This window comes from Protopterus annectens, chromosome 5.part0 (assembly GCF_019279795.1).
Source record: "Protopterus annectens isolate FY-2018-M chromosome 5.part0, PAN1.0, whole genome shotgun sequence".
Taxonomy (NCBI): domain Eukaryota; kingdom Metazoa; phylum Chordata; order Ceratodontiformes; family Protopteridae; genus Protopterus; species Protopterus annectens.
Window position 1 is genome coordinate 1,643,738,922 of NC_056735.1, and position 19,565 is coordinate 1,643,758,486.

Here is a 19,565-nt window from a genome sequence, read left to right on the forward strand (position 1 = left end):
ATAGTAAACTCATCCATGCGCCTCATTTCATATGCAGCTGATGGAACGAGTAGGGCAGAGGGTACAGGAGTTGCTCTTAGGAGACACTCCTGGATGCGCTTGTGTTCCTTCGCGGAGCCCTTCAAGTCATCCTTCCTGAATACTCCCTTTGATGGCACATCCCTTTTCTGGCCTAAAGTGAAGGAAACCTTAACCAGGTGTGAGCAGGACGGAAAAACTCTGTCTGCCGTTAGGGTTCCATTTTTCCACCCCTACCAAACCCTACAGTAAGGGTCAAAGGGGAGGAAAAACGTGGTTCTGAAAAGCCCAAGGAGCCTTTCAGGACACACGTAGTGAACCCTCCTCCAGAGGCAGAGGAGGGGGCAATAATTGAAGACGCTGTCCTCGCAGCAGAGGGGGGTCCGCAACATCAGAGTGACAGAGATCACTTCTCTGGAAAGCCCTACCAGCGCTCCTGAAAGGAGGCCCGACTGCCCTGCTCTGGAGGCAGTTGGGGGTCGCTTATCTTTGTACCCAGACGCCTGGCTCAAAATAACAAAAGACAGCTGGGTACAAAGTATCATTTCCAGAGGATACTTCATTCCATTCGCCACACCCTCTTCACCCATAAGAAAAATCCCAGACGTTCCACCCAGTTACAGGGAACAAGCAACAATAGAGGTCCAAATGTTGCTAAGAAAAAGAGTCATCCAACCAGTCCCAGCAGACCAAGCAGGATCCGGAACTTAAGATTCTTTTTAGTTCCAAAAAAGATGGGGGACTGGAGACCCATATTGGACCTCAGCAGACTGAACAAATCTGTAAAGAAAGAGAAGTTCTGGATCGTCACGCTTCAGTCTATACTTCCCTTCTGAGGGAAAGACAGTTGGATGTGCTCGATAGATCTCAAGGATGCGTACTACCACATAAAAATGGCCAGGCCATCCAGGGATCATCTGCGCTTCCAGCTGGGAGCCAATCATTACCAGTTTCGAGCCCTGCACTTTGGCCTCACTACAGCCACCAGAGTGTTCAAATGCATGGCAGTGGTCACGGCTCACCTGAGGCGTTTAGGATTCCAGGTGTTTCCGTACCAAGACGATTGGCTCCTTACCGCCACCAGCAGGCATCAAGTCATTCAGGCCAGGGAGTCCACTCTGTCACTTTGCAATCAACTGGGCATTACAATCAACTCAGAAAAATCTGCCTTGTTGCTATCACAGCATATCGTTTTTATCGGAGCAGAACTTGACACCACCACCACACTAAAGCTTCCAATAGAAAGCGTCTTGCTTCTTCATCAGCATTCTGATATCCAAAGACATGTTTTTAGTACATCTGAAGACGTTCTTAACACTTTGTTAAAGAACGAAAGCTTATCATTCGTCCGGCTTGCTTTATTTCATGGTGCATAGAAGTTTTTGTGTTTATATATATATATATATATATATATATATATATATATATATATATATGGATATTTTTAACATCCTCAGCATCAGCCCCCTTTTTCTCATTTTTCTACATGAGGTCGGGGTATCGTGTTAACTGTCTCCACCTTTCTCGATTCAGTGCCACACTCCTGCCTTCTTCAACACTCATGCCTGACTGTCACAGATCTTCTTTCACACAATCCATCCACCTCTTTGCTGGATGTCCTCGCTTCCTCTTATGATGTTCATCGTGCATACAGCTGCAGTCATAACAGATGGGTTCTCCTGCCGTCAGGCGGGTCCTCGGTCGGCCGAATTCCAAAGTCTAGGTCCGGCGTCGGTTGTCGTCGCTTCTTCCCTGACGTCAGTGCGACAGGGGTATAAAAGAACCAGCTGACGCCATTTTCTTCAGTCTTTCTTGCTGCGCGGTGCCCAAAGCAGAAGCAGTTCGCAAGTGCCGGTCGGCCAGCTCCTGAAATTACGAAAATTTGGAAACCGAAGTCTTCTTGAAAGCTAAGTACCCCGTTGGGGAAACTTTTCTTGCCTCAGACCGATGTCAGACAAAGTTAATAATTGTATTTCATGTGGGAAGCAAATACCGCATAAGGATTTCCATTCCCTCTGTATACTTTGTTTAGGCCCAGACCACGATGTCTCGGTCTGTCGCTTTTGTGCTACATTCAACAAACGCACCATTAAGCATCGGGCGGAGTTCGCCCAGCATTATTTTGGAAAAACATTTAACTACGTTATGTCATCGGATACTCCGACTACAGTCTCGTCTAAAAAACGCAAAGATAAGAACCGACACACGAAGTCCGCGGCCTCTACCGACACCATGCCAAAGCCGACTACACGTGGTCCGGTTCTCAGCGAGGCGCCTACGCAGCCCCTGACTACCGACAACACTTCATTGGCGGTGTCTCCTGTGCCCGAGGTCGCAGGCTCCTCGGCCCACACCCAGACTACAGATATCGAAGCCACTCCTGGCATTGAACCTCAAAATGTGGATAGGTCTACCTCCACTCAAGGTGTCTTCAGACCTTCCTCTTCCTTTTCCATTAAGGCCTTCACTAAGTCTAAAGCAGCCATGCATTCTAAGAGACAAGCTACACAGGGCCCATCTCCAGGCCCCATGCCTAAAAACAGATGCTTAAAATGGCTGAGGATTTAATTTCTCTTATCAGGGGTTCTCAACCTCCACCGGACAAAAGGCCCAGAGTGGAGGAAGAATCCCCCTCCTCTGATCAGGGCTCCATTATTTCAGAGCACTCTGATGATCAGGAACATTCTTACTCCCCTTTTGAAGACTCTGATGCAGAGGAGTCCATTCCTTCTGTATCCCCCTCAGAGGATTATTCATTTGGGGAAACTTTGCATACCTTAAGGGAACACTTCCACTGGGAAGGCCAGGATTATTCAGATTCCAAGAAAAGGCTTAGGGAATTTCTCTTGCTACCTCAGCACAGGCCTCTGGCTATACCCCCTGTCTTGGACATCCTAGATGATGTTTACTTGGAGGCCTGCCTTAACCCGGATTCTCTGCCTCCAGCCCCAGTCAAGCCTGACAGGTACTACAGGGTTCCTGACTCACACCAATTTCTATACAAAAGCCATGCTGCTGACCCAGAAACCATCTCACAGGGCCCCAAGGGAATTAAGGCCTCCACTGCTAAAAATCCATTACCTTCCGAGAGAGATTCCAGATCCTTAGAAAGGTGGGGGGAAAAGGTATATACCTCGGCTATCTTAACCATGAGGGCCTTAAACTGTCAGTTCCATATGCTAAAATACCAACAGTTTTTGTTATCACAATTGAAAAGTAAAATGTCACAACCTGAACAACCAGACTTGAAGGAGTTGCAGGATTTGATGCATAGTGCAGAACAAGTGGGTAAGCATACCTTACAATGTGGTTTTGATGTTCTAGAGGCTCATGTAGAGCTGCTGTTACAGGATCAGTCATACGTAGACATGCCTGGCTCAAGGAACAAACCTTGCCTGATCATGTCAAAGCTAAATTACTAGATGCCCCTCTACAAAAGGATGTATTATTTGGTGCTAATGCTGAGGAGGTATTAAGGAAAATGGAGGAAAAGGCTAAATCAATGCAAACTGTGAAAGATTTTCTACAGGTACAACCCCCACGTTTCAGTAGAAATTGGCCTTCCAAAAATTGGTCCTTTCCAGCCACGGACAGACCCCAAAGAGGTAGATACAGGCGCCCGAGGGGCAGAGGACAATCCCAAGGATCGTTTAGAGGCAGACAATGGCAAGCTCCTACACAAAGAGGTGGTGAGGATAATTCGCAAACATTCAGAAAGCAAGCCCAATGACTTTCCCCTTTGCATGCCAAGCAAGATTCAAATGGCAGCACCCTTAGGAGGAAAATTGGCATATTGTCACAAAGGACAAATGGATCCTGGACATTATAAACAGAGGCTACAGATTCCATTTTCACACCCTTCCAGAAATGAGAGGCATGCCAAACCTGCCACACAATCAAAGGGCAGAGGCACAAAGGCAAATCACAGATCTTATAGACATGAAAGCTATTCAAGAGGTACCTACGCACGAACAAGGTCAAGGTTTTTATTCCAGACTATTCCTGGTACCAAGGAAGGGAAAAGATTGGAGACCTATATTGGACCTATCCATCCTAAACACTTTCTTAATCGCACCAAAATTCAAGATGCTCACATTACAGCAGCTTCTTCCCATGCTGGGCAAGGAGTCTTGGCTGGTAACATTGGACCTCAAGGAGGCATACCTGCATGTCCCAATCAGACAAAATTGCAGAAGATACCTCAGATTTCTTGCAGGTTCAACCCATTATCAATTCTCTGCATTGCCCTTTGGCTTATCTACTACGCCCAGAGTATTCACGAAATGCCTGGCATCAGTAATTGCCTACTGCAGACTTCAAGGGATACAGATATACCCATATTTGGACGACTGCCTGATCCAAGCGGACAGCAAGCACATTCTTCTGAAACATCTGGCTTTTGTAATAAGGTTGTTGAATTCTCTGGGATACACAGTCAACAAAAAGAAATCAAGGCTATTACCCTCTCAGAAAATAATTTTCCTGGGTGCCAACTTGGACACAAACACCCAGATGACCTACCTCACGCCAGAGAAGCAGGGGCAACTAACTCAATACTTCAAAGCACTAGCAAATTACACCAGGCTGACTGCAAGGAAAATCCTGCAGGCTCTGGGATTCATGGCATCTTGCATCCTACTAATCCCATGTGCAAAGCTGCATATGAGGAAACTTCAATGGTACCTGAAAAACCTATGGTCTCAACACAGCCACAGTTTGGAAACCATAATACCACTAATTCCATGTCTACAAAAGGAATTTCTGTGGTGAGCTCAAGCATGCCAAACAAACACAGGTCTCCCATTCTGCAAGCCTCAAACAAATCAAGTCATCACAACAGACGCCTCGGATTATGCCTGGGGGGCGCACATGGCAGATCGGTGCATTCAGGGCAAATGGTCCCAAAAAGAAAAGCACCTTCACATCAATCAAAAGGAAATGCTAGCAGTATCAAATGCTATTACAGCTTTCAAAGACCTTCTGCATCCAGGTTAACTATTGATAAGGACAGACAACACCACAGTAATGTGGTACATAAACAAACAGGGAGGAACCCATTCATACCACCTGTGCAGGCTGGCCATGTCACTTTGGGACATGGCCCTGGAATTACAAATCGAACTTCAAGCACAGTACTTGCCAGGCAAGGAAAACACACTGGCAGACAACCTAAGCAGGAATATGACAGATCCACACGAATGGAAGTTGCTTTTTACAGAAATAATCCAAGCATGGGGAAGGCCAGACATAGATCTCTTTGCCTCCCACAAAAATCACCAATTGACAAAATTCTGCTCAAGGAATTTCCATCCAAAGGCCTGGAGAGTGGACACTCTCTCTTTCAGTTGGACATCAATGACAGTTTATGCCTTCCCACCTCTTCCTCTGCTGCCCAAAGTTCTATTGAAAACCAGAGCAGACAGACCAAAGATGATTCTCATTGCTCCAGACTGGCCAAGACAACACTGGTACCCACTCCTGAGGAGGCTGACTCATTCCCCACCATGGACCCTGCCTCTAATGCCTCTTCTCCTGACTCAGCACAGCTTCAAAACTCTTCACAGCCAGCTAAAAACACTCAATCTAGCCGCATGGAAGATTCCTTAGCATCACAACAGACCCTACTCTCCAAGGAGGTGCAGGATGTCATTTTGGAGGCTAGAAGGCCGTCAACTAGAAAAGCTTACTCCACAAAATGGAAACGTTTTTGTGTCTGGAATGAGAAAAAGGGTCAGGATCCTGGAAAACTGAATTTACCTCAAATACTACAGTATCTAGCTGAGCTGCTAAGCAGTGGACGTTCATTCTCCTCCATCAAAATCCATGCCTCAGCCATTTCTGCAGAATACAACACTGATCCACCCTTATTCTCTCACCCTCTCTTAAGACAGTTCCTCAGAGGGGCTAATAATCTAAGACCCCCAAGGAAACAACCAATACCTGCTTGGGATCTCAATTTAATTCTGGAAAAACTACCTTGCCTCCCTTTGAGCCAGCTGCCTCATCAGAATTGCAATATTTATCCTGCAAAACAGCTTTCCTTCTGGCTATTACCTCAGCTCGTAGAGTTTCAGAACTACAAGCTCTCATGGCTGTGCAGCCTTTTATCATCTTCCATCAGGACAGAGTTTCCTTACGAACCAACCCGTCCTTTATGCCTAAAGTGGTATCCAGGGTAGCTTTGAATCAGGCCATACACTTACCTACCTTTTATCCTAATCCTCAAAACAAAGGGGAGAGATTACTACATTCCTTGGACATCCACAGACAACTACGTTATTATTTGGACAGAACAAAGCCTTTCAGAAAATCAGAACAGCTCTTTGTGTCCTATGCTGTAGGAGCTCAAGGAAAGCCAATTTCCAAACAGACAATCTCAAAATGGATAGCCCACTACATATGCTTTTGCTATTCTTTTCATGGCAAAACTGTACCTACAGGCATCAGATCTCACTCCACAAGGGCCACAGCTACCTCCGCAGCTTTCCTCAGAGGAGTTCCTACCAAAGATATTTTGGAAGCAGCCACTTGGAGTTCTGTACATACCTTCTCCAAGCACTACCACCTACCATTATACTCCAAAACTAGAGCAGGCTTTGCCACTGCAGTCTTGCAGGGCATCCTGGCTCCTCCTAGTTCCACCTAGTGCCTACCACCCCTTTCTTAGCTTTGGGATTCTACCCATCTGTTATGACTGCAGCTGTATGCACGATGAACATAGTACAGTTTTGTACCTACCATAAATGTAGATGTTCGAGTGCTAATACAGCTGCAGTCCAGGTTTCCCTCCCTCCTTCCCCTCTTGGGACAGGCCTATTGGCAAACACCTCCTCATACATCCTGATTGGGGTATTCATTTATGGTGTATTTGCTTGCAACTACTGTATTTTGATTATATTGCATTGCTTTATTATATAAATTTATGTATTGCCTTCCTTCTGGGGGCACCTGACATCTGGGGCAAGAAAAACTGAAGAAAATGGCGTTGGCTGGTTCTTTTATACCCTTGTTGCACTGACGTCAGGGAAGAAGCAACGACAACCGACGCCGGACCTAGACTTTGGAATTCGGCCGACCGAGGACCCGCCTGACGGCAGGAGAACCCATCTGTTATGACTGCAGCTGTATTAGCACTCAAACATCTACATTTATGGTAGGTACAAAACTGTATGAAATATGTAAGGAGAAAATACCACTCTGGACACAGAAATAAATATAAAGTTAGCGCTTTTGTTTATAAAATATATAAACTTCTTCAGACAAAAGTATACAGGAAATAAACCATTTAAATAAGCATTCAAGAAGTAACATAATTTCCCATTCAAAGAAAAAAGTCACAATAAAAGTCAAATTAAACATCAAAATAAAAGACATGCCTCAAAATAAGATATCCAACTACACAATAGACCCATTGAACAAAACTTTAAATAAAATCCTAAACACTACAAATATATGCATAAAATATATATAGAAGTTAGAATATTTAAATAATTAACTACAAAAATACAATAATAAATGTTATATACATAAAGACTTCAGTTTCAAAACACTCATGATAGAAATAGTGTCATTCAATCCAGGTGAAACTGAAGCATTCAACTTAAGTTGCCATAAAAGTTCTTTCTCCTCAAGTTGCAAGGAAGTCGAACCTCCCCTAATGTTTTCAACAACCCTATCAATGATTAAAAAACAAAATTCATGTGTGGGAAAGGCCAAAATATGTCTAGCCAGGGCATTTGTAATATTTGCTTTAGAAATGGCGTAAAAATGTTCATAAATTCGATTTTTAAAAACCCTATCAGTTTTGCCAACATAGAAAGACAGGCAATTCTGACATAATCCCAAGTAGACCACCCCTCTTGTGTTGCAGTTGTATTTATCTGTTAATTAATATTTTTTCTTATTGATCATAAACATGTTGGTAACACACATAAACTTACACCATTGGCATGATCCACATTTAAACATCCCACAATGTGGGCGGTGACGTTTATAATTTACTGTTTCAAGGATAGTTTTTAAGTTCCTACCTTTTTTAAAAATTACAAGAGGTCTTTCACCCACATGATTTCTTGTTGTACTATCCTCGACTAAAAAATACCAATTCTTGAAAATGATATCCCGCAAAAAGGGAGCATCCTTAGAAAAAGTGGTAATAAAACCCAAATTTCCAAAGTTATTGTTATTTTCATGCTCAAATTGCTGTGTTAAAGGAATCAGTGTGTTAGGTGGATCTATAATATCATTAACACACTCAAGATTTTCATTTCCAGATGAAATAACATAACTTAGAATTGGTTTAAAGTAACCATATGTCCTTTTAGATGTAACTTCAAAAATGAGTTCATCCAATAAGTTAATAGGGTAACCTCTTTTCATAAACATGTCCCTTAATAAACTACACTCATCCAAAAAATCTTCATCTAAAGTTACCATCCTAGCTGCCCTAACTAGTTGTCCCTTAACAACTCCCTTCTTCTGATGGAAGGGGTGGCAGCTAGAAAAATGGAGAAATGCATTTGAGTAAGTGGGTTTTCGAAAAATCCTAGATGTAAATGTGTGTAAATCAAAATGTTTGACTAATTTTACATCTAAAAATGAAGTCTATTTTTCTTGAAAGTCCCAAGTGAAATCCAAGAAATCAGTAAAATCAGTAACTTTTCAATAAATGATGCTGCGGAATGTCTATCACCCTTCCAAAGAATAAAAATATCATCCAAATAACAGGTATATAAAGCAGCCTTACTCTGGAAAACAGAGTCTTTAAATAAAAATGTGTTTCCCAAAATGCCATTACTGTATTGGCAAAGGTTGCACCACAGGGAGATCCCATGGCTACACCTGTTTGTTGCAAATAGAATTTAAATTCAAAAAGGAAATAATTGTTAGCTAAAACAAGTTCCAGTAAGTATATGACCAAATCAATAACATGCCCATCCATTTTCTGGTCCAACATAAAATCCCTAACCCATTCACATCCAAGGTCTTGTGGTATACAAGTGTACAAGTCACAAACATCGATGGTAAAAAAATTTAAATCTTCATCAAAAGGAAAACTATTTAAAGAATCCAAAAAACCCCAGGAATCCTTGCAAATTTGTTTTTGATTTTTTAGTAAATCTTTTAGTTTACAGTCAATGAATCTGGCACACCCATAAGTGATAGATTGCCTACCATCGATGATCGGACGAAAAGGGGGTTTATTTAAATTCTTATTGACTTTTGGCAACCCAAATAATGTAGGAATAACTGGGTGTGTGATGTTAAGAAAATTAAATAAGTCAATGTCAATGCGGCCTTCAACGAATAAATCATTAATGAAACCTTTAAGTTTACGATAGGCTCCATTAATTTCATTAAGAGAAACACATACATAAGCTGCACTGTCCAAAACAAGCAACATATTAGTTGTATAATCAGCCTTATCCATAAAGGCCAAACCACCCCCTTTATCTGGTTTACATATTCGTATGTTAGCAAACTTTAGGCTATTCAAAGCATCTTTTTCCTCGAAAGTAAGATTGTCATCCAAAGAATTAACTGAATAATGTACATTTAATAAACTTCTAAAGTCATTCTCACAAATTTTTTCAAAAAGTGAAATAGAAGGATGTAAGGGTGGGTTAAAAATGCTAGCCACTTTGAAATCTTTAATAAGACTAGGAGTATTAGAAAACATCACATTCAAATTTAATTTTCTAGTAAAAGTCTTTAGGTCAATCAAGGACCTAGCAATATTGCTCCTAAATGCAGGAACGAATGAAAGACCTTTTGCCAAAATGTCCACAAGCAATGGGTCAGGTTCAAAAGAGGAATAATTAAAAATGTTAAAGTCCTTGGTAGCATTAGTTATAACAGTCACAGAACCTACTACATTGAGTCCCAACTGAAATTTCACCACGAGGACCCAAAGAGGTTATCTCTTCCTCCTGTTCTGTAACTTCCTTTTTTTCTGATTCTGAAAACGAGAGGCACATTGCTGCCCTGCGTTGTTTGAATTCCTCTGGTTCTGAAAACCCTGCTGTTGGTGAAAGTTAGAACTAGAATCACTATTGGCATTCCTGTTAGCTAGCCTTTCACTCCTTCTAACCGGAGAGCCGACATTTCTATTCATACTGTCAACATTATTGTGGTCAATACAATTATTATCAAGTTCAAAATGAGAATCATCGCCACAAACATCAACAATTACACTTGAACTATTCCTTACATCATTCACAGGGTTAGAAGGGGGCAAGGGGTAAGCCAAACCCTTGTTATATGCTAGCAAATCCCTGTTCAATTTTTTAATTTTATTCTCTCTAATTTTGTTCAATGCATTATCTAAACTAGACAAAATGTGTAAAAAGTCAAATTTGTATCTTTGAAAATCCTTGTCCGACCTGATAGCATTATCCAAGTCTGTTAGTTCTTTCTGTAAACAGTCTATTTGCTTCTGATAATTTTTTAATAAACATTCAATGAATTCAAGTCCTTGTTGGTCAAATAAGTTCAACAATTCTTTGTGGAACGTAGAGTTTAAAATAATACCAGTGGGAAAACGCCACTGTTGAAGTCCCTTTGGGACCTGCTTCCTTTTGATACATTCAGTAAGATAATGAATTTCAATCTGAAGCTTTTTAAACTTAAACAATTTAATGTCAAATATTTTTAAGTTGTTAATTATGGTGTTCTCGTTCTCACAAGAATGCCCTGCTTGTGTTTCTACAGTAGCTTTGTTTAAAAAGCTTGCCGGCTCTTTAAGCCAGTCATTCAAGCAGGGCAAAGCTGAAACAGTACTTACAGAGTTATCACATTCGTTGTTCACGAAATTAGCATTCACGACATTTCCACTGGATGTCCGGTTACCAGAACAAGGCAATGGAGTAGAGTTAGAGGTGTTTGTAGTTGTAAAACCCCGATCCTGCGATCCTAGGGCAACCCTTGAAGTTGTAGCCACAGGCTGCGATGGTAAATCCTTTTGAGAGCTGTTGCTAGCACTTCCGGGTACATGAGGCAAAATCCCTACAACTTGGCTTGCCAAGGAGTCAACGCGTTGTGTCAACAGTTCAATCAACACTGTGAGTTTCCCATAGCTGCTAGATACACCAGGTTCAACGTTAGATGAATGGTTGTTAGAAGGTGAATCTGTAGATTCAAATAACGGCTGTGACCCAGTAGCAGTACAGTTCTCCGTAATGCCACAGACAAACGAGTGCAAAACAAAAACTGAATGAAATATGTAAGGAGAAAATACCACTCTGGACACAGAAATAAATATAAAGTTAGCACTTTCGTTTATAAAATATATAAACTTCTTCAGACAAAAGTATACAGGAAATAAACCATTTAAATAAGCATTCAAGAAGTGACATCATTTCCCATTCAAAGGAAAAAGTCACAATAAAAGTCCCATTAAACATCAAAATAAAAGACATGCCTCAAAATAAGATATCCGACTACACAATAGACACATTGAACAAAACTTTAAATAAAATCCTAAACACTACAAATATATGCATAAAATATATATAGAAGTTAGATCGCAGGATCGGGGTTTTACAACTACAAACACCTCTAACTCTACTCCATTGCCTTGTTCTGGTAACCGGACATCCAGTGGAAACGTCGTGAATGCTAATTTCGTGAACAACGAATGTGATAACTCTGTAAGTACTGTTTCAGCTTTGCCCTGCTTGAATGACTGGCTTAAAGAGCCGGCAAGCTTTTTAAACAAAGCTACTGTAGAAACACAAGCAGGGCATTCTTGTGAGAACGAGAACACCATAATTAACAACTTAAAAATATTTGACATTAAATTGTTTAAGTTTAAAAAGCTTCAGATTGAAATTCAGTATCTTACTGAATGTATCAAAAGGAAGCAGGTCCCAAAGGGACTTCGACAGTGGCGTTTTCCCACTGGAATTATTTTAAACTCTACGTTCCACAAAGAATTGTTGAACTTATTTGACCAACAAGGACTTGAATTCATTGAATGTTTATTAAAAAATTATCAGAAGCAAATAGACTGTTTACAGAAAGAACTAACAGACTTGGATAATGCTATCAGGTCGGACAAGGATTTTCAGAGATACAAATTTGACTTTTTACGCATTTTTTCTTGTTTACATAATGCATTGAACAAAATTAGAGAGAATAAAATTAAAAAATTGAACAGGGATTCGCTAGCATATAACAAGGGTTTGGCTTACCCCTTGCCCCCTTCTAACCCTGTGAATGATGTAAGGAATAGTTCAAGTGTAATTGTTGATGTTTGTGGCGATGATTCTCATTTTGAACTTGATAATAATTGTATTGACCACAATAATGTTGACAGTATGAATAGAAATGTCGGCTCTCCGGTTAGAAGGAGTGAAAGGCTAGCTAATAGGAATGCCAATAGTGATTCTAGTTCTAACTTTCACCAACAGCAGGGTTTTCAGAACCAGAGGAATTCAAAACGAGGGCAGCAACGTGCCCCTCGTTTTCAGAATCAGAAGAAAAGGAAGTTTCAGAACAGGAGGAAGAGATAACCTCTTTGGGTCCTCGTGGTGAAATTTCAGTTGGGACTCTTAATGTAGTAGGTTCTGTGACTGTTATAACTAATGCTACCAAGGACTTTAAAATTTTTAATTATTCCTCTTTTGAACCTGACCCATTGCTTGTGGACATTTTGGCAAAAGGTCTTTCATTCGTTCCTGCATTTAAGAGCAATATTGCTAGGTCCTTGATTGACCTAAAGACTTTTACTAGAAAATTAAATTTGAATGTGACGTTTGCTAATACTCCTAGTCTTATTAAAGATTTCAAAGTGGCTAGCATTTTTAACCCACCCTTACATCCTTCTATTTCACTTTTTGAAAAAATTTGTGAGAATGACTTTAGAAGTTTATTAAATGTACATTATCCAGTTAATTCTTTGGATGACAATCTTACTTTCGAGGAAAAGATGCTTTGAATAGCCTAAAGTTTGCTAACATACGAATATGTAAACCAGATAAAGGGGGTGGTTTGGCCTTTATGGATAAGGCTGATTATACAACTAATATGTTGCTTGTTTTGGACAGTGCAGCTTATGTATGTGTTTCTCTTAATGAAATTAATGGAGCCTATCGTAAACTTAAAGGTTTCATTAATGACTTATTCATTGAAGGCCGCATTGACATTGACTTACACCCAGTTATTCCTACATTATTTGGGTTGCCAAAAGTCCATAAGAATTCAAATAAACCCCCTTTTCGTCCGATCATCGATTGTAGGCAGTCTATCACTTATGGGTGTGCCAGATTCATTGACTGTAAACTAAAAGATTTACTAAAAAATCAAAAACAAATTTGCAAGGATTCCTGGGCTTTTTTGGATTCTTTAAATAGTTTTCCTTTTGATGAAGATTTAAATTTTTTTACCATCGATGTTTGTGACTTGTACACTTGTATACCACAAGACCTTGGATGTGAATGGGTTAGGGATTTTATGTTGGACCAGAAAATGGATGGGCATGTTATTGATTTGGTCATATACTTACTGGAACTTGTTTTAGCTAACAATTATTTCCTTTTTGAATCTAAATTCTATTTGCAACAAACAGGTGTAGCCATGGGATCTCCCTGTGGTGCAACCTTTGCCAATACAGTAATGGCATTTTGGGAAACACATTTTTTATTTAAAGACTCTGTTTTCCAGAGTAAGGCTGCTTTATATACCCGTTATTTGGATGATATTTTTATTCTTTGGAAGGGTGATAGACATTCCGCAGCATCATTTATTGAAAAAGTTACTGATTTTACTGATTTCTTGGATTTCACTTGGGACTTTCAAGAAAAATAGACTTCATTTTTAGATGTAAAATTAGTCAAACATTTTGATTTACACACATTTACATCTAGGATTTTTCGAAAACCCACTTACTCAAATGCATTTCTCCATTTTTCTAGCTGCCACCCCTTCCATCAGAAGAAGGGAGTTGTTAAGGGACAACTAGTTAGGGCAGCTAGGATGGTAACTTTAGATGAAGATTTTTTGGATGAGTGTAGTTTATTAAGGGACATGTTTATGAAAAGAGGTTACCCTATTAACTTATTGGATGAACTCATTTTTGAAGTTACATCTAAAAGGACATATGGTTACTTTAAACCAATTCTAAGTTATGTTATTTCATCTGGAAATGAGAATCTTGAGTGTGTTAATGATATTATAGATCCACCTAACACACTGATTCCTTTAACACAGCAATTTGAGCATGAAAATAACAATAACTTTGGAAATTTGGGTTTTATTACCACTTTTTCTAAGAATGCTCCCTTTTTGAGGGATATCATTTTCAAGAATTGGTATTTTTTAGTCGAGGATAGTACAACAAGAAATTATGTGGGTGAAAGGCCTTTTGTAATTTTTAAAAAAGGTAGGAACTTAAAAACTATCCTTGAAACAGTAAATTATAAATGTCACCGCCCACATTGTGGGATGTTTAATTGTGGATCATGCCGTTGGTGTAAGTTTATATGTGTTACCAACATGTTTATGATCAATAAGAAAAAATATTACTTAACGGATAAATGCAACTGCAACACAAGAGGGGTGGTCTACTTGGCATTATGTCAGAATTGCCCGTCTTTCTATTTTGGCAAAACTGATAGGGTTTTTAAAAATCGAATTTATGAACATTTTTACGCCATTTCTAAAGCAAATATTACAAATGCCCTGGCTAGACATATTTTGGCCTTTCCCACACATGAATTTTGTTTTTTAATCATTGATAGGGTTGTTGAAAACATTAGGGGAGGTCCGACTTCCTTGCAACTTGAGGAGAAAGAACTTTTATGGCAACTTAAGTTGAACGCTTCAGTTTCACCTGGATTGAATGACACTATTTCTATCATGAGTGTTTTGAAACTGAAGTCTTTATGTAGATAACATTTATTATTGTATTTTTGTAGTTAATTATTTAAATATTCTAACTTCTATATATATTTTATGCATATATTTGTAGTGTTTAGGATTTTATTTAAAGTTTTGTTCAATGGGTCTATTGTGTAGTTGGATATCTTATTTTGAGGCATGTCTTTTATTTTGATGTTTAATGGGACTTTTATTGTGACTTTTTTCTTTGAATGGGAAATGATGTCACTTCTTGAATGCTTATTTAAATGGTTTATTTCCTGTATACTTTTGTCTGAAGAAGTTTATATATTTTATAAACGAAAGCGCTAACTTTATATTTATTTCTGTGTCCAGAGTGGTATTTTCTCCTTTCATATTTCACAAAACTGTACTTTCTTCCTGTCTATCCCAAATCTTCGTCATCAGATTGTCTTCTGCTTTTCTACACATGTGCCCAAACCACTATAATCTGTTCTCTTTGATCTTTTCTGCAGTTGAAGCTTCTTTGGCTTCTGCTCTTTTGTCCTCATTTCTTCATCTGTCCCACAGTGTGCATCCTATCACCTTTCTCAAGCACTTCATTTCCATCACCTCTAGCTTCTCAGCTGTTCTGCCTTTACTGCCCAGGTTTCTGTACCATACAGTAGTACTGGTCGCACTACTGTCTTGGATAACTTACTTTTCAGCTTCTTTGGCATTCTTCTGTATAGACTACACCTGATACTCTATGCCAGTTGGCTGCAGCCCCTCTCATTCTAGCTTTGACCTCTTCATTCAGACTACTCTTCTCCTCAACTACCCCTCCCAGATACTTGAAGCTGTTTACCTGTTCTACTATCTTCCCTTCTAGCTTTATTCTCAGCTTCTTCTAATTTCCCCAATTTGCTGCCATTACCACCGTCTTATCTCTGCTTAGTTTCATCCCATGTGCCTTCAGATTTGCATTCCATTCTCCTATCCTTTACTGAAGTTCTAGCTCAGAGTCTGCTGTACTTCCACATCGTCTGCATATAGCAGCTTTGTTGATCCGTCCCCTCCAACCTGTTTGCTAATGTAGTTCATCACCAGTATGAGCAGCAGTGGGCTCAGAGCTGAACCCTGATGTATCCCTACTCCCACTGGGAACCCCTCTGTGAGGCTGAGCTTTGTTCGTACTTGAGTCACTGGGTCCTTGTACATAGCCTGGAGTAATTATTCCAATGTTTCTGGGACTTCAACCACCGCAGAACTGCCCAAATCAGCTTTCTTCGTACCTTGTCATATGCTTTCTCCAAGTGTAGGAATGCTTAGTTGGACTCTATCCTCATCTCTAGCTTCTTCTCAAGTATCTGTCTTAATGCAAACATTGGGTCACTTGTGCTACATCCTGATCTGAATCCAAACTTCTCATCTCCCATATTACATTCTACTACTCTGCGTATCCATTTATTAATCACCCTCTCCAGAACTTTCATGCAATGTGATAGGAGTTTGATGCCTCTGTACTGCCCACAGTTGTGGATGTCCCCTTTCTTCTTGTACAGTGGCATGAGTATGCTTATTCTCCAGTTATCTGGGATACGCCTTTCTCTCCATACTACTATTAGTACCCTCAGGAGCCATGTCTCCCCTATCTCACCCATTATCTTTATCATCTGCTGTGACCGCATCTAAACCTGCTGCTTTCCCTGACTTCATCTTCCTTAGTGTTGTTCTTTCTTCTAAGGTGGGCTCCTCCTCTTCTGTCATTGTAGACTGTTTCTCGGCAGTACAGCTTCTGTGGGGTTTTATTCATTCAGAAGCTGCTGGAAATACTCTTTCAATCTGCCTTTGATGTCCTCTAAGCTAGTGAGCAGGTTGTTGCTGGCATCCCTTATGAAGGCTGTCTGACTATCTTTATCTTCCTGTGTTTTCCTTGCATATACGTATATGTGTGTGTGTGTGTGTGTGTGTGTGTGTGTGTGTGTGTGTGTGTGTATATATGTATGTAGATATATGTATGTGTGTGTGTGTGTGTGTGTGTGTGTGTATATATATATATATATATATATACACAAACATATATATATATATATATATATATATATATATATATATATATATATATATATATATATATATATATGTTTGTGTATGTAATATGTAAAACAAAAAAAGGGTAGAAAGGTCTCACAGACAAGCCATTTAGTTAAATTTGCAAGAAAAACCCAGCCAGGCTAGAGTTTTCACTGTTTGATACCTTAAACCCCTTGTAATAGAGACCCATGGGATATATGCAAATGGCCAGTTAAGGACATTGAGTGTTTCGGCTACATGGCTTCTGAATATCCACATGACTTTTTTACTTTAAGTATTTATGTTTACATTCAGGCTAATAAAGCAAAATCCCACTAGCTGCAGACATGCATGTTTTGGCCTTTTTATTGACCTTATCAGCATCATAAAGATTTAAAAAGTCATGTATATTCAGACAGGCAGGTTGGAAATGTCAGAGGGATGTTGTATACAAAGAGTGAGAAAAGAAATTGGGAGCGAAATGTACTTTATAGAACTTCCTTAATGAGAGTGGCTGAGCAGTTGGAAATGAGACAGTACCAGTTTATACTTTGAAGTATCTCTTTGACAAATAGTATTTGAATCAGATTAGGGTGTTACAGCTAAAGCCCATCTTGGTCAAGGAGTTTAGGAGGGACTCCATTAAGTCAAAAGCTTTGCTAAAATCTACAAAGATAGTACAAGTAAGGAGAACTTTATTCATACACTGAGGATATCACCAGTGAGATTGTATTTTGTGGTGATAGTGCTCCTCCCAGACCAAAATCCATGTTGGTATCTGATAAACTTTTTCTTCATATGTTCTGTGAGTTGTGAGATTATTTTTTGGAGATGCGCCCCAAAGGTAGGAAGAATGGCAATTGTTTTGAAATCTGAGGGGAGCTTGTGGATTTTTAACTCTGGATGTTGGTTTTAGGATGTCTTGTTTCCAGGTACAGGCATATTTGAGTTTGTGAGTCACAGATTTTAAAGGTGTTAAAGTGAGTAGAAAATACATTTGGCACATAATTTAATCTTGCAAGGGTACAATATGCCATCCCTACTGGTTTGCCTGAAGGTATTTTATCTAACCAGTCCTGTTATTACTTCTTTTTAATGGCTGTAAAGTTGAAGGGTAGGTTGAAGGGCAGAGAGTTCAAAGTTGGGATCTGTCCATGCATATATCTTATATTATCGTCCCAAATTTGACTTGAGAAGTCAGGCTACTTTTAAGAAATTGTACTCTAGGGCTCAGCTTTTTAAGCTGTGTGCTTGTTTGATTCTCCAGCTTTATCTACTACAGTAATCTCTACTTAATATTCATCCCAGTCAATGAGCCACCAAGGAGGATCTTCATCATGACATGAATTGATATATTACTTGGCCATCCTTGATGGGTCTAGAATGCCTTCTCATTTCCCTTAAAGTCAGTTAAGAATACAGTCTTATAGTACTTATTGAGTAATTTAAGTGCAGAGTCTTTGTTGTTGTGAGGTTTGGAGGAAACTGCTTCATAGTGCCATGGAGATGAAGTGGTGGGTTGTAGGATTGCCCACACTTGTATAGCTGTGTTAATTACACCATGGTGTATAATGGCATAGATGTGTCAGCATCCTGGAACATGGAATTTTACAAGAATAAAGTACAGAATTATGATTGGTGAACAACATATACCCAACCAAGGACCCATCAAAGTGGAATCTCTTGCAGGTAAATGGTATGTCGAGAATGTGTCTGTTATCTCACAATACCATTTTGTTATACGTCTTTATAAACCATAAAGTGGTAGGAATGCCGTAGATGTACACACATCTCTGGAGTATGCCAGGCCTATTTTGACTACTTGTCTTGCTTTCTCAGCATCTCAGGTTATATTATCAAGTGACTGGCAGCAGAAAGCTGCCTTAAATGAATTAAATGCTGAATATGAATCCTTTGATTCGTGATTCACTAAAATATATTAATTTTTACTAATTTTATAATCCTCTTTCTAGTATTTTATGTGAAAAATGGAATGAATGAACTTGATGTATATGTAGTTTAATACTGTCCATCTGTGAAATGGAGCCTTAACATATCCTCACTAAGTAATTGCAAAGATAGTCTTCTTTTATGCAGTGCACTTTCAGTGAATGTTTCAGCAAACTAGGATTCACCAGTTATGTATTCTTTGAGCTGTGTATCGGTACTAAATCTTTGCTGAACATTTTTTGTGTCAAGCTTGCTGTGCATAAATAACTGCTAAAACGTAGTAGATTTTTAACAAGTATCCTGATGTTATTTTTATGTTCAGCTTCAGGTACTTGAAGTACTGCAGTGTGCTGCCCAAATTACCAAAGCTGCCTATGAGCTAATCAGAGATCACAGTCTCTTAACATGGATGCTTCACATCCTAGAAAAAAGGTATGCCTGTTTAACATTGGATCATGTTTTTTTTAATTCTGCAACACTTAAGTGCTGTTTTTTTGTAAAAAATATTTTATTACAGTTTTAATATAGTCATTGTACATAACACAGACTTAGGAGTGATAAAAAAAAACTGGAATACATTACAGTATACATAACAAAAGAATGAACTATTTACAAATATGCCAAATGTCCATCTTTAAGTAAAGTTATCAACATCAAACTAGGATGTGGTCGAAAAGGGCTTTTCAGAATTCAGTAAAGTGGGT

At 39.3% G+C, this 19,565-nt stretch overlaps 1 protein-coding gene across 1 annotated transcript in view; it reads left to right on the forward strand.

The window, feature by feature from the left end:
- Positions 1-19,565, forward strand: part of URB1 (URB1 ribosome biogenesis homolog) — a 1,941,236-nt gene that overhangs the window by 1,623,201 nt on the left and 298,470 nt on the right. The window contains exon 35 of the mRNA XM_044071429.1: positions 19,184-19,293. Within this exon, the coding sequence (XP_043927364.1) occupies positions 19,184-19,293 (110 nt within the window). The remainder of the gene's footprint in view (positions 1-19,183; positions 19,294-19,565) is intronic.